At 41.2% G+C, this 15044-nt stretch overlaps 1 protein-coding gene across 9 annotated transcripts in view; it reads left to right on the top strand.

Moving 5' to 3' along the window:
- Positions 1–15044, top strand: part of ERC1 (ELKS/RAB6-interacting/CAST family member 1) — a 214022-nt gene that overhangs the window by 91122 nt on the left and 107856 nt on the right. For 7 of the 9 annotated variants that reach the window (XM_048499842.1, XM_048499841.1, XM_048499840.1 and 4 more), the window contains 2 exons: positions 6458–6593; positions 14478–14609. In XM_048499842.1, the coding sequence (XP_048355799.1) occupies positions 6458–6593; positions 14478–14609 (268 nt within the window). The remainder of the gene's footprint in view (positions 1–6457; positions 6594–14477; positions 14610–15044) is intronic. The other 2 variants (XM_048499846.1, XM_048499845.1) reach the window with 1 other exon arrangement.

The raw sequence follows: 15044 nt of genomic DNA, 5'->3' as shown, positions 1-15044 counted from the left end.
GGCATTTGGTTTTGTTGGGCATTTTTTACATGTTTATATCTTTAATTCTGAAAGCAAGGTTGTAAAAAGAAATCTGCAGAGCAAACCTGGCCTTGAAAAATATACATTAAAAATAGGGGAGTGGGGGCGAATTAAATAGAACCATTCTTTGGGAGGAGTAGATATTGGTGTTTGTTACCTTGGATACCTCTTCGTGAGAGCTTTTTGTTGATGGTGGTGGAGGCTTTGTTTTTTTCCAGGAGATTGCCTTGCGTTTCAGGAAGATGAGATGTTACCAAATTGTGAAAGTTGTTCTGCATACGAGAAGGCTTTTAAATGATATTTTAACACCATCAGTTAAAAGCCTTTAATAATTTAAAATGCTCTGGTCCGTGATTTCCTGCAGAACCTGTGGGATTGGACCTAAAATAAATATTACAAGTAGTTCAGGGATAGCTCCTAGTGTAATATTATGTAACACAGTATTTCCCAACTTATGGGATGGGATCCAAACGTAGGTCACTGGCCAGCTGTCCCTAATGGCCACTCCTGCCTTTTGTATTGCTCTCTTTCTCTCCTCTTCCTCTTTGCCAACGTCTCATATTTGTACCTCCCCCAAAATTGGGTTGCCAACTCCTAGTTGGGAAATTCCTGACAATCTGGGACGTTGAGTCTGAAGAGGGGAGAGTTTGGGAGGGGGGGACGGGACATATCAGTGAGGTATGGCACCATAGAGGCCACCCTCTGAAGCAGCATTTTATTATTCAGGGGAGGTGTTGTTTGGAGATCAGCTGTAATTCTTAGAGATCTACAAATCCTGTCTGGAGGTTGGCAACCCTACCCTCACCTTCCATTTTATGACTGTGGCCATTTAAAGACCTGTCCAGATCTTGGAAATGGTTCAGGGGAGAAAACAGGAGCCCTTCAACCCCCTTCACCATAGTCCCCAGCAGGATCAGGCCCATTTAAACTAAAATCCTTGAAAGTAAAAAGTAGACTTGGAAATGATGCTACATCCCTGTGGTGGACTCAGGGACATAGTTAGTATTGCCTAGTTTGGTCAGTAGACAGTCATTATGTGGGTGAAACCTTTCCTGTTATTACAACACATGCAGTGCTGAAAGTCTATGCTTCAGTGTGAAGGTGGTCAAAGGAGGTATGATGCTTAGAGTTATTCAGTTCTGAGCAAACATCTGTGTACAATCTTTACTCTCCGGTATGGTGGTTTTTAACCAGTGGTAACAGAACCCTATCTTTCTTTGATTAGGTGGAAACTAGCAGTACTATCACAACTAGTACACACTAATCCCCTTACACTATCCTGAAGTTGAAAACTGGCCTGTTTTTATGTGATTTACCTCCATTCATATTTCTACTTTGTGAAGAACAGAACATATGTAACCAGTTGTGTTATCTTAGTAAGGAAAACACAGTATTTGACCACAAATTATAAGTATACACATTTTCTGTGTAGAATAAAATCTCTGTAGAAAAATCATCATGTGTTAAATAGCTCCTACAAGAACTGACTTCAGCGCTTAATTCAAAGCGAGCCTTTGACCTTCATTTTGGACAATATAACCTGACCTTTTGATCTGTATCTTCCATGTATACAGTAGTTGATATTTTTTCGCTGCATACGCATGTTGTTTATTAAAGAATCAAGTAAAACATGCCCTGATGGCTATTGCAGCATGTTTCTTAGAATCTTAGTGGGGATTGGAGGGAGCAGGAAAGGGTGTTCAAATGCTAAAAAGTAACATCCACCTGCAAAAGCTGTATACTTTAGAATGGCACTTGCTTGGGAATTAATAGTGGAGGCAGCTGTGCCCTTTGTGCCATGTTTAGTGGTTCACAAAAACATCTGGTTGGCCACAGTAGATAATAGAATGCTAGGCTAGATAGGCACCAAGGTCATGGTTTGCCTAGGCCACCGCGGGTCAGTCCTGAATGGGTCACTGTACCATGTAAATTTGGACTTGTGGATCACTATACTAAAAAGGCTGAGAACCACTGGTGTATTTTCAAAATACTGGTGTGTTTGCAAAATACTTATCTTGGACAACAGCACCTATCTTGAAATCATGAAACTGTACGAATTAAGTAGAGTTGCAAGAATCAGTCTGCTTCTACATCTGGCCTTCACCTTTAAACTCTCCCGAGACCTCCTTTATGGGTTAGGTACAAAGGGGACTTCTCCGATGCACCCCTCTCAACTTTCAATTCAGCTTCCCTTTCACTTCCTCTGTATTTATCTGTACACGGAATTTGTTTTTAAAACCTGGGTTTCCTAGTTTCAGGAAATAAAATCCACCCACCCCTCTCTGAAAATCCATTTGGGGCTTCGTGCTGGCACTCATACAACAGTCTGGTTATATTTTCGTGACTTTTGTAGCAGCAAGCTCTGTTTCTGTTGGCATTGGCTACCTTGTCATATAAATGCCATGGAAAAGTGAAGAGCAGTGTATGGCAGAAGCTCACAAACAGAATTCCTAGTTAACTGTTCTAACTCGTTAGTATTCACTTTTAAAGTTCTGGTTTTGGTCTTGTAAAGATTCTTACCTGCTTCTTCGCCTTGGGCAGTACTGTGAAGACCAATGAAAAAATAATTTGCTGTTTGAATAACATTGCTAGGTAGAGTAATATTCTATTTACATGCCCTTTTAAAAATCCTATTTTATTTCTGTGATAAAAAGCATCAAATACCTTAGAAAACATAATATTTTCTTCTCTAAGTATATAGGGATAGTCTGAAGAAGCTGGCAAAACATGTTTCAGTTCTGACACTAACTTCTGTAGGACTGCAAAGGGAAATTTCCTTCATCTAAGGCAGGAATTTTTTGTTGTTTATGCAGGTTTTTCAGCTTTCCCTCACTACAGAGCTACTTCACAGTGAAAAAGGGAACACACTGTTGTATGCAGCAGCTTGTGTCATAGTTATCACCCATACATACTGGGAAAGTAATCATGGTTAACCCACAGTTTCAGTGGAGAACACAATAGACAATGAGCAGTCTTTAATCAATAGCTCTTCTAATAGCAATGTTTGTCCATGGTCACCCACTTAGGGCCCTAGCATAATTTATCATTGGGGGTCCCCATTCTTGATACAACTTTTGCCAGACAAACCACGCATAAAGACTGAGGCCTTCCCCTGATGCTTCCTCTCAGCACTGGAATGTGGAGGTTTACTGTTTCCTTATGTGAAGGCTCCCTTTGGTCACCTTGGCTAGAAGACATTGATGAAACTGTCTAACCCACTTTTAAAGACTTTTGTGCTCATGGCCATCACTAAATCCACTGGCAGTAAATTCCAGAGTTCATGACTTGTTGGGTAAAGATTTCCATTTGCCTGTCTTGAAACTATTTTCTAGCAACTGCATTCGATTCCTCCTAAGTTCTAGTATTATGAAGGGATCCCCAATCTATTCCCACATGCATCATTTCATAAGCCTTTTTCATGTCTCCCCCTGACCTGCCTTTTTTTGAGATTGAAAAGTCCGAACTTCTGTAGTATTTCCTCATAATGCTGGAACCCACAAAATCATCTCCGTTGCCCTCCTGTACTTGTTCCAGTTCTGCAATATCATGAAACATCAGCAGTAGACCATGCAGGCAAACAGCCATTGACAGGCCTCCCTGGAGCCTCAGGTCACGTTCTTTCTTCTACATGCCTTTGCCTTGTAAGGTTTCCAGCTCCAGTTTGGAAAAAACTGAGATTTTGGGGATGGAGCCTGAGGAGAGTGGGGTTTGGGGGAGGGAAGGGAAGGGAAGGGAAGGGACTTCAAAGAGGTATAGTGCCATAGAGTCCAAAGCAGCCGTTTTTCTGCATGAACTGATCACTGTCACCTGGAGGTCAGTTAAATTAATGAGTGGTAATATCTAGAGGCTGGTAACTTGCCCTGTCCTCACATGTTGCCCATGGACATTTCCCTACCAGTTTTGCTTACCATCCCCTCCCCTTAACACATGACAGAAATTCAAAATTCTGGTTAATGCCAATAGTAAATTACATGTTTTTATTTTAAGAACATTTTTGCCACCCCTCCAAAGACCTGCTGGAGACAGCTTACAGTTTTCCCCTACAATAAGCAGAAGAAATGAAGCATTTTATTCAGAGCAGTGGAATTGCTGGGGCGTTGTGGGGTTTCCGGACTGTATGGCCATGTTCTAATAGCATTTTTCTCCTGACGTTTCGCCTGCATCTGTGGCTGGCATCTTCAGAGGATCCGGCCCAGTGATTTCAGCTTTGAAAGCCTTTGACAATACAGTTGAATTGCTGTTACAATACAGAGAGGTCAAGGGGGAAAGGTTAGTGTTGAGGTGCATTAATAGTCTGAATCGGCAAATCATGCAAATCAAATACTGATGCGGAATAATTTAGATTTTAACCGTTCAAACATCAGTAAAATCCTAGAATGAATGAAGTAGGTGAGAGCAGAGAAAGGGCAGAAAATTAGAGTTAGAAAGGAATTATTATTATTATTATTATTATTATTATTATTATTATTATTATTATTATTATTATTATTATTATTATTATTATTATTATTAATTCAATTTCTATACCGCCCGATCCCCAAAGGGCTCCGGGCGGTGAATGTGGGGGGGGGGGGGGGTGGGGGGGGGGGGGGGTGGGGGGGGGGGGGGGTGGGGGGGGGGGGGGGTGGGGGGGGGGGGGGGTGGGGGGGGGGGGGGGTGGGGGGGGGGGGGGGTGGGGGGGGGGGGGGGTGTTGGGGGGGGGGGGGTTTGTGAAAGGGGGGGGGGGGGGTGGGGGGGGGGGGGGGTGGGGGGGGGGGGGGGTGTGTGGGGGGGGGGGTGGGGGGGGTGGGGGGGTTGGGGGGGGGGGGGGGGGGGGGGGGGGGGGGGCGGGGGGGGGGGGGGGTGGGGGGGGGGGGGATGGGGGGGGGGGGGGGGTAGGAGGGGGGGAGCGGGGGGGTGGCGGGGGGGGGGGGGGGAGGGGGGGGGGGGAGGGGTGCGGGGGGGGTGGGGGGGGGGGGGGGTGGGGGGGGGGGGGAGCATGGCCAATTGGCCATGCTGGTAGGGGCTGATGGGAATTGTAGTTCCTGAACATCTGGAGAGCCGCAGGTTCCCTACCCCTGATGTAGACCCAGTGACTTGTTACTCTACTTTCAGGTAACTGTCAAACTTCATCTCATCATCTCGGTTCCCATTAGTTCTTCAGGCACGGCCCTCCCCTGTTTGTGAGAGCCAAACCTTAGAAACTAATGTATTAAAGTTGCACATCATTCAGAGAAACCTTGGAATCTGAAGTATCACAATTTTAACTCTACAGGTGCCCTGACTGGGATAGCCCAGGCTTACCCAGTCTCATCAGATCTGGGAAGCAGAGCAAGGTTGAGCTTGGTCAGTATTTGGATGGGAGACCACCAAGAAATACCAGGCACTGGCCCACCACCACTGAATATCTCTTGCCTTGAAATCCCCTCAGGGGTTGCCATAAGTCAGCTATGACTGAATGACAGAAAAAAATTGAATGGGTTTCATGTACTCAGAAGGACTGAAGAATCAAAGCTGTTGGTCCCTGAGTTATTGGAACAAAACTCTGGATTGCTGCTCTCTGGTTGGAACACATATATCAAAGGATGTGTAATCAAGTTCTATTTAACAGTTCATAAAGACAAATGCACTGGAAGCTGTCAACAATGAGAATTTTCAGCTCTACAGAATGCAATTTTACTATTTATAGATTCTTTGTAACAAAAATGGGATGGTAGAAACTGAGACAATAAAGTCCATTGGCATTGATATTGATTCTCTCTACATGCTGGTGGAAAACCAAGCCTATAGCATGATCAAAAGATGACTGCTGGACATGGAACTACAGAAGCTCCCCTGGTCGCTGGGCATTCTGCCATCTTAATAGATCAGCAGCTCCTTATCTTAATAACTTAATTTCCCCACAACAGTGACATGCCTTCTCATTAGCCAGAATGAACACATTACCTTCTGCTCCCCTCCAGAGAAGATTTAACAATATCCCATGTAAAGACAGACTCTGTCCTTGCATCTTGAAGGAGATAGAAATTGTTCAGCATGTACTTTTAGAGCACTGCAGCTTTTATGCAAACATTCAGGAAATGTTAATTTATCCTTTGACAAGCTCATATAGCACTTTATCTGATAAGAAATTTGTGATCTATTTACTAGCTGATGTTAACCCATTTATTACTAATAACAGTTGCTCGATTTCTCTCCTTGGCTGTAAGATTGAGAAATCAACAGTGTAAGCCAAGCTAATGTTAAAGCTTTGTGTTTAATTCTTTCATGCCAATAAAGATGAATGAATACATGTGCTAGAATTGAAGCAGCTCAAGGTTTCAAAGTAATTCCGGTCTTGCTCAGTTGTTGTTTGAGAACATACTAAAATCCATATTGCGTGTAAAAATGCTCTAAGAATGATGTTGTCAGATTCAGGTTTCCCCGGTGTTTGAGCATTTGTTTCCCTTCCATGCAGGCAAATTAAAGATCAGAATAAAAAGGTAGCAAATCTGAAGCACAAAGAACATGTGGAGAAGAAAAAGAATGTGCAGATGTTGGAAGAAGCTAGGCGGCGGGAGGACAGTCTGAACGACAGTTCGCAGCAGCTGCAGGTAACATGGAATCACATGTCTGATATGAGGTCATCTTTAACCCGAGCTCTTTCTGCTTCACTGGCTTCCTTGCTTACAGTCTTGCTCTTCATAAAAGAATCGCTTTCTATTTCAAGGAGAAGTTTTACCCCTACAGCATTCTGGAAGGGTGTGTCACAGATGGATTCCTGTTACCGTAAGTGGGCAAATGGAGCTTCATCTGAGGTGTAAATTACTAAATAGGTTTTATCAACCGGTGATCAACTTTGAGGTGATTATGGATCTGGTGCTTTAAAAATCTTTCTCGCTTTTTTTTGAGTTTACTGGATTCAGTTTTATTCGGCGAACAAAAACTAAGTGTAGTTATTTCTGGAATTCCAGAAATAATTTTCTGGTTATTTGAACAAGGTTCATTTTCCAGTTTCAAGCCTCTTCTTATTTTTTTCTATCCACAAAGCCACTGACACAGTGCCACACTGTCATCTGTAATGCCAGTATCTGCACACAGGATATTCTGAAGTATAAAAAGGCATATGTCGTGACACTGCCGCCCAAAACTGATGTATAATAGAAGCCATGTTGTCCCTGCAACACACACACAGTTTCCCTTTACCCCAGAGTAAGCAAAAAAGTCAAAACAATAACAGAATCCATGTAATAACTTTTATTAGTATCAAATAAATTGACAGAAAACATTGTTCAGGGTTTGGAACTCACCAGAACTCTTCACCATGCTGGATGTTAAAACAATACCTGATTAGGTATTGGAGTTTGAATTGTACAGACTTTTAAAAACATTGCTTTGGCAGCAGGTGCCACCACATCACAAGAGCTGTCACTGCAAGATTGAAGGTAAGCCATGGCAGCCATTTTGCGGCTGGCCCTGCCTCCTGTAGCAACCATTTTGTGGCTGCATTCCATGTGCTGTGTCAGAATTCCAGCTGTCAGGCTCAGAAAGGTTGGGGACCCCTGTTTGTAACTGAATTATGAGCCTGATGGGAACTTGGCTCATTTTGGGATTGCCATTCTACCTTGCACGTGCGCTGAAAGGGTTGAATCCTACGTTCATAATACTTGGTCACATCAATGGCTGAGAGGTTAGACTCGTATAGAATCTTCTAACAGATTCAGCAACAATTCTGAAGAAATGTAAAAGGTCCAGAATTTTTCGCTGGTTTCAGTTTCTTCTGTCAATGTGTCTGAAAACCTCTTCCAAGTAGATAATGTAGTGTTTTGATTTCTTGACTAACGAGTATTAGACTCATTAACATAAATGTGTAATAAAACTTGATACTCAGGTTATTCAACTTTCACTATAGAGGTCATGCCAAATAAGTTGGTAATTTATCTTTTAATACAAAATGTGGAGCATGTTTTGCTCTTCTTCATACATACTTTTTTTCCTAACCATGCTCCATCTCCTTTCTGCTTGACTGAGTAAAATTAATCTAAATGTGTAAAAAAAGATAAATTTTGTTCCATATTTCAGCCCCTTATTCATAATTTGAGCATCACACACACTGCTTAAATAATTTGCATCTCACCAAACTTCAGTACATTTATTTACAACATTTATTTCCTTCCTTTCTTTGTTTAAACTTGCATCAGAAAGAAAACCATGCTCATGAAGTCTGAACAAAAAGGAGTGGGCACTTAAATTAGCAGTAATTTTTTTCTCAATAGTCCATGCTGTGTGAACTGCATAGCCATTGCCTGTTTTCATCCCACAGACTGAGATTGTTGAGTACTTGTGAATGAAAAAGAGAGGAGCTGTAGAGAAACATTTTGTGCTGCAGCCAAGAACTACATAATGGAAAATCATATTTTATCAGACCGTAAACACCATGTGCGAAACCTCTGTCATGTGTATGGCATGTAATGATTCCCTTTCAGTCACAACATCCAGTTTCTTTCAGTAACTCAAGGTGCATTTATTTTTTAAAAAAGCTTTTTCCAGCTTGAGTGTATTCTGTGGTTTCTGTGTAATACTACAAGGGGCACTCTAAGATAATTGTAATTCATTCAAGTCTGAGTTGATTCCACATGTTGTTGCTTACAGCTGTGTGTTGCATGTGAGCAATAACCTCAGAATGCTACTGAACAGAAAGGAAGGCAGACCCCCATCAAACCCTTGCCCTGCAGATTAATCTGGTTTGTGCACACAATTGATAATCCAGTAAATGTGCCCATGCCATAGGATGCAAACAGATGACACTTACTAGATCAGTGAAATCATGCTGGGAAAACATATACAGCATCTGTTTAACTATTGGGCATTAGTATGCAAACTTTTTTCCAAGTTTCTTGGCATGCTTGTTTATCAGGTTGCCCATAGCTGTTCACACCATGAAACTCTACATAGCTCTAAATCTTAGCCTCCCATTTGTTCATTTTGCAGTTAAAAGGCTTAAAAAAAATTAGCAGGCACAATTGCCTGTTCTGTTGTTTCTTGGCAGAGACTGCATTCAGATTCCTCAAACCATTGTTTTTGAGTTTCTGCAACAGCAGAATCATGTAGTGGTGAGAGTTTCAAAGTATAGTCTGGGAGACCCAGATTTGATTTGAACCCCCACTCTGTTGTGGCTGTTCGCTGGGTAACCTTGGGTTAATCATACTGTAGACTATCTTTGTATGCCAATAAGGGCCACCTTGTACCTGTAAACTATCTCATGGAGCTGGTGTGAGGATAAAATCAGAAGCAGAAAGAATGGTGCTGCATACTGTGCTGGGGCCTCATTGGGGATAACACTGGGCCATAAATATGTAAATAAATAAATTCTGGCAGGTGTGTAAACTCTGGCTTGTATGCTTCCTGTGTCTTTGCTAGCTAGAAGTGAGGCCATCTTTCTTGATAATGTTCCCTCTGTTGTTGTCCATCACAGTATGTTATGACACCTATATTCACAAACCGCAGTTAGTACAGTGACTAATCTAGTTTGAAATTGTGGCTTGGTGCAGATCAATAAACTTTGCTTTTTTTAACCATCAGCATTCACAGATTACAACTAACTGCAGTTTGCTCACACCATAGTTTACCATGATGCCTAAATGAAGCCTGAGATTTTCTCTTTTTATTAGAACGTATTTAGAGTACTGAAAGACAATTCCCTCCCCCCCCAATTTTTTTACACCTTGTCTTCTTTCAGATTGGGCCCAGGCAGTTTATCCAACTCAAGTTCTTTTCATTTACTGCTCCTTTTTTAAAAATTAAGCATAAAAGGAAACTGATACGTTGTATGCAGCCACTATTGAGTTTCGGGTTAGTACACAGAAGCACCAATTTCAAATAATTTTGGCTTTTATGGTTTTGGCTTGAACTAATAATTCATCATATAGTGCTTAAAAATACAATCCTTGTTTTCTTAAACTGGCCATCTGCAATCCAGCCAAATAAACAAGTTTCCAAATCCTTACTGCACTGTCTGTAATAGGCATGTGGTTTCTTTTTTCCTGAGTCAAGTAACAAAGTGTTCATTTGTACGGGGAGTTTCTGATGATGGAAACTTGACATTTGGAAAACACAGTAAGAGGATTTGAAGGAAGAATGAAGCAATAACAAACATTATAACATCTCAATTCAGCAGGAGTAGAAAAATGGATTGCATTTTTGCTCATTTTGCTTGTGCCTAAAACAGCTTTGCATAAAGTTGAGATTAACAGACTAAGCAATCAGTAGGATATAGAGTCATTTTCTGTTTTCTTCTCCACAAAATGTATTCTTTTCCAGGAATATAACATAGTTTAAAATGCTTTGGTCCTTCTGATTTGTCTGAAAATGAGATTCTCCTCGTAATTTCTAGTGCAGGGTTCCCCTAAGTCAGTGATGGTGAACCTATGGCACGGGTGCCAGAGGTGGCACTCAGAGTCCTCTCTGTGGGCACGCACAGAGTTCATCATGTGGGGGGGAAATCGCCCCCCCTTCACATCTAGGCTGGCCTGGGCCGCTGGGCTCGATTATTAGCATTAAACCTAAGACCTAGTTTTGGGGAAGCAGTACAGGTAACCCTGTTAAGCGCTGTTAAACCCCACTGATTTTCATGCAAAGAACTGAAGCATGATCTGGGAATAAGCTCGGTTGCTGGCAATGTGCCTTCCTTCTGAGTCAACCCTCCTAGAGTCATGATTCACCCGTTCAAAGAGTTGCACAGTTGCTTCAAAGCAAAGCCACCGACTATCACCAAGCTTACTCCTGAGTAACACACGCCTCGGAGCCAACCATTTTTTCTAAACTAAAACCTCAGTATTCAGGTTAAATTGCCGTGTTGGCACTTTGCGATAAATAAGTGGGTTTGGGGTTGCAGTTTGGGCACTCGGTCTCGAAAAGGTTCGCCATCACTGCCCTAAGTGGTTTGCCATAGGCATCATAGTGCCTGTCAAAACTTTTTCTGATGCTTTTAGAAAGTAGGTGCAGCTAGGTGGTACAGAACACTTCTGATTGTGCAGATTAATAAGCTTCCTCTTAAATAGAGCTTCTGTCTGAAATGCTTAAGAGTTACTCTTAGAGTTAGATGCAAGCTCAATACCTGACATTTTGTGATTGACTCCACCTCCTGTGGCAGCCATTTTGTGATTGTACCCACTGCTCTGTGACAGAATTCCAAAGGTGCCCACAGGCTCACAAAGGAGCCTTTTGCTCTATCAATATAACTCGCCAATATCCTTTAGTAGTCAAAAACTATATCAAATCAAAAGTATTTTAGAGAGGTTTTTTTTACTTTAAACAAGGGGTTGTCTTCAACTTGCATATGAATGTATGCAAAATTGTCCCCATTCTGTATTGGCAGGCTGTACTATGTGGGAGTCACCACTCCCATACCTCAACTGACTAGCGCTAACCCTGCCTTTTTCTCTGCTGCCCTTTCAGAGAGGCAAAACAGCCTGGCCCAATCAGCTGGGTTCTGCATACCGGGAGCCCTGCTGGGTGTGCATTCTTCCTCTGAACTTTCTGGCTGAGGTGGGGTGGAGGCTTCCTGTGCCACTGAGTTGTCAGGTGCACTCTCTTCCTTTGTGTTTTTTTGACTTAGCAAATACAGAAAGAAAGAGGAATACATTCCCTGCACAACTGGGTCATTAGGATCACTTCTGCCTGGGGGGTGGGGGTGGAGGCAACATGACAGGCCATGGTTTCTGTGGCAGTGTATACCCCCTGTGAGCTGGGGGGTCAAGGAAGATAGATGCTGGTGGGAGGAGGCCTTTTGTTTGGGGAGTCATCTTAAATTAATCTGCTTTTATAGTCAAGCTTCCCCCCCCCCCCGCCCCCCATGGTGTGATTTTAGGTTCAGGGTCTTACTATTCAAATGCACTCCCATATTTCCCTGAAGGAATCCAACTTATAAAAAACAGAACCATTTGTCAGGCTCAGTCAAATAAGATGTTCTGTATTACCAACAACAAGCTTTTCAACATAAGTCTAACTGGAGCAGCTTTCTGTTTACCTAAAGGTGGCTATTGCAGAATAACTTGTGACAAGGTCATTCACTTGGATCAGGGGGAATGGTTCACTGCAGAACAAAAAAGGGATGAATTCCCTGACTTTACCCAGAAGGAGAATAAAACATCACATTTGTAACAGAAAAATATGGCTCCAAGTCTGATTTATTAACAACCGTGTCACTGTATGAAGATATTTTTCTGGTAACACATGTCAGTTTCCAAAAAGTTTGTTCAATAGCATTTTAAGCAATAATGTGCTCAATTCTTATCACATTCTTGTATATATTCATGAAATTTGTAATGCATAATTGTAACATAAATGCACTTATAAAAGAATCAAATCTTCACAATCCGTTCTGCTATTTTCCATCCATTGAATCAAAGGCTTCTAATATTTGTCTGTTTGATTCATATTTTAAACTTCCATAAAACTGTAAAGCAGTACAAGAAGAGTTGTTTTTATACCCCTGAATTGAATGCTTTTCGATTCAATTGAAACATGCTTTTAGATTAAAAAAATTTAATTATCAACTGAAATGTTAGGCTGTAAGTAACGCTTTCTAAAATCTGCCAGGGAAATCACGTCATATGCATAATTCTTATAAATGCCAAAACTTACTGTGTTAACTTGATTTACAAATATTTGCTGCTTAGCATTGGTGAAAAATGCACACAGAAATATGTGGTACAGCTATGCATTCTTGCTTCCTTTTCAGTACAGCTACTCAAATCAGCTTTAACCAGACAGGTATTCTAATCAGAACTGGAGACAACATTGAAGATTCCGACCATGACAGTCTGGATTCTGACATAACATAGACGACCTAATGAGTATTTTCCATGTCTGAGGCAATTAGAACTTTACACTATAATTTTCCAGGACTGTCTGTCTCAAGCAGACTGGGCAGGGTAATTCTAACTCTAAGCACCTGTGGGAGCATTAAAAGGACTTAATCAACAGTGCTCCAGAAGATGTAGGAAGTAAGCACAATCTTCTTGATGCTAAAATGATCATTATTTGGAACAACAGCCCATGATCCTTGTGGGGGCGTTACCCAGAATAATTGGACACTCTTCCTGTGTTTTGGCTTCATTACTTGCTGCTCTTGCCTCTTCTAATATACACTAATGGCAAGTCTTTTTACTCCTTTTATCTGTACATAAAGGATCTGCACTGTTTTTTGTCAGTTAAGTACTTCTCTATAGTGAAAGAAGGAATTAGAACTTGGATAGCATCATTCATAGTTTACTAAGTTATCATGCTGCATTAAGATGGATATCATAGATGTCATGATCATTTTACGTTGTACCAGTTAACAGAATTAAGGGTGCCAAACTACCTATGTCTCAGTTCATCAGAATCTGAATGGTTCATCATTTGAGAGGATTTTCAGAGGAAACAATTGTGCTGTTTCCTTGATTCTTAGGGCTTATCAGTTACTACATGAAATACTAGTTTAGAATTTCAGAGAAGCCTACCATATCTGTTATTTTAATATCTGATTACTATTTTGGGGGGTCCACAGTCGGTGCTTAAATTAGTAACCAAACTGGATAGATCTTGACAAAATGCCATAGGTTCCATCATTTGTTTGGAGTTTGAGCTAAGTTTAAGGCTCTCTGTAGATAGTGATTTTATTACAGTGAGCAAGTTTCAATTCTTGTATCCCAGTTACTCTTTCACAAGCAGGAAATTATCACATTCTTGTGTTGAATAGATTTCACGGTCTTCAGATTAGTACAGCTCTTAACATTTGAGGTCATTCTTTTACATTTTTAACAAACTTCGAAGGATAAACATTTTTTCCCTTACAACCTGGCTTGAATATGCAAGAGAGGCTTCACCTTGCTTATGACTCTAACCATAAAAAGCTGAATGTTGCAAATGGTACTTTTTTTTATCCTCTGGCCTTTTTTTCCCCATCAGGCTTTTTCATCAGGCTTTCAGATTCTTTTCCATGTTAATTTAATATGAAGACATTCCAAAAGTGGTTGAGAGATCTCTGTGTCACTCTCCATTCTGATTAAGGGAGTTTTTTTCTCTGAAAAAATTACTAACTGCTAGTTGCACTCCTTCTTTGGGTGTATTTTGCCTATCAAGGTGCGAGCGTATGAGAAGAATTTGCAAATACTAGCTGCTCTATCGCATCATCTGTCTACTAATCTTCTGTGGAGCTGCATGTGTCCTTTGTACATAGCTTGTTAGCTGTGCTAACTGATCTTTTTGAAAAAGCCACCATAAATCTACTCCCACTGATCTCTTTTCTTTGCTAACTATCTTCTTTGCTGTGACACTCACCTTCTCCTACTCTTCTTTCTCTAATACATCTTCGTTCTTCCTTTGTGTGATGAAAAAGTGGATGTGGAATTTCATCACTGCAGAATGACTTGTAGGTGGCATAGCTCTTGGGTGGATTTGCTCTAGCACTTTTAAGTGCAAGCTACTTCATGTGGTCTCCCATCATTTTCCAGGACAATCTACATAAGAAAGATGATCGGATTGAGGAGCTGGAAGAGGCACTGAGGGAAAGTGTGCAAATAACAGCAGAGCGGGAAATGGTTCTGGCACAAGAAGAATCAGCCAGGTCACATGCTGAAAAACAGGTCTGCACACTTATAGTCATTTTTGGTATGCTAATATAATATGGACAGCATCACCTTAAGCATTTGATCCAAATACTAATTTTAGGTTTCTTCTGAACGTGAAAATGTGTCCTCCTAAATGGTGTCCTCTCAAGAACTGATCCTGATTTGGTATAACTTTCCAATAGTGTGATTAAACACTGACTAAAATGTTTTATGGATCCTTCTTTAACCTATTAAAGTTTTAAAAATAATTTTGATTGAACAATTCACACCTGCTTACCTCTTCAATTGTCTTTTTCCATTGAAACAGCGGCAATGTGAGAAATGCACCTATTGGATTTCCTGTTCTTCTTCTTCTAACAATTTCAGCACTTTCCAGACTTTTAAAAGAAATGATTTGTACTCTGAATCCCCAGTTAACTGAGTCAGTATAAAACTGTTGATGAACAAGAT

The sequence above is a fragment of the Sphaerodactylus townsendi genome, linkage group LG06 (genome assembly GCF_021028975.2).
Source record: "Sphaerodactylus townsendi isolate TG3544 linkage group LG06, MPM_Stown_v2.3, whole genome shotgun sequence".
NCBI lineage: Eukaryota > Metazoa > Chordata > Lepidosauria > Squamata > Sphaerodactylidae > Sphaerodactylus > Sphaerodactylus townsendi.
Note: the sequence above shows the minus strand (reverse complement) of the source record. Positions and strands in the feature narration are given on the sequence as shown.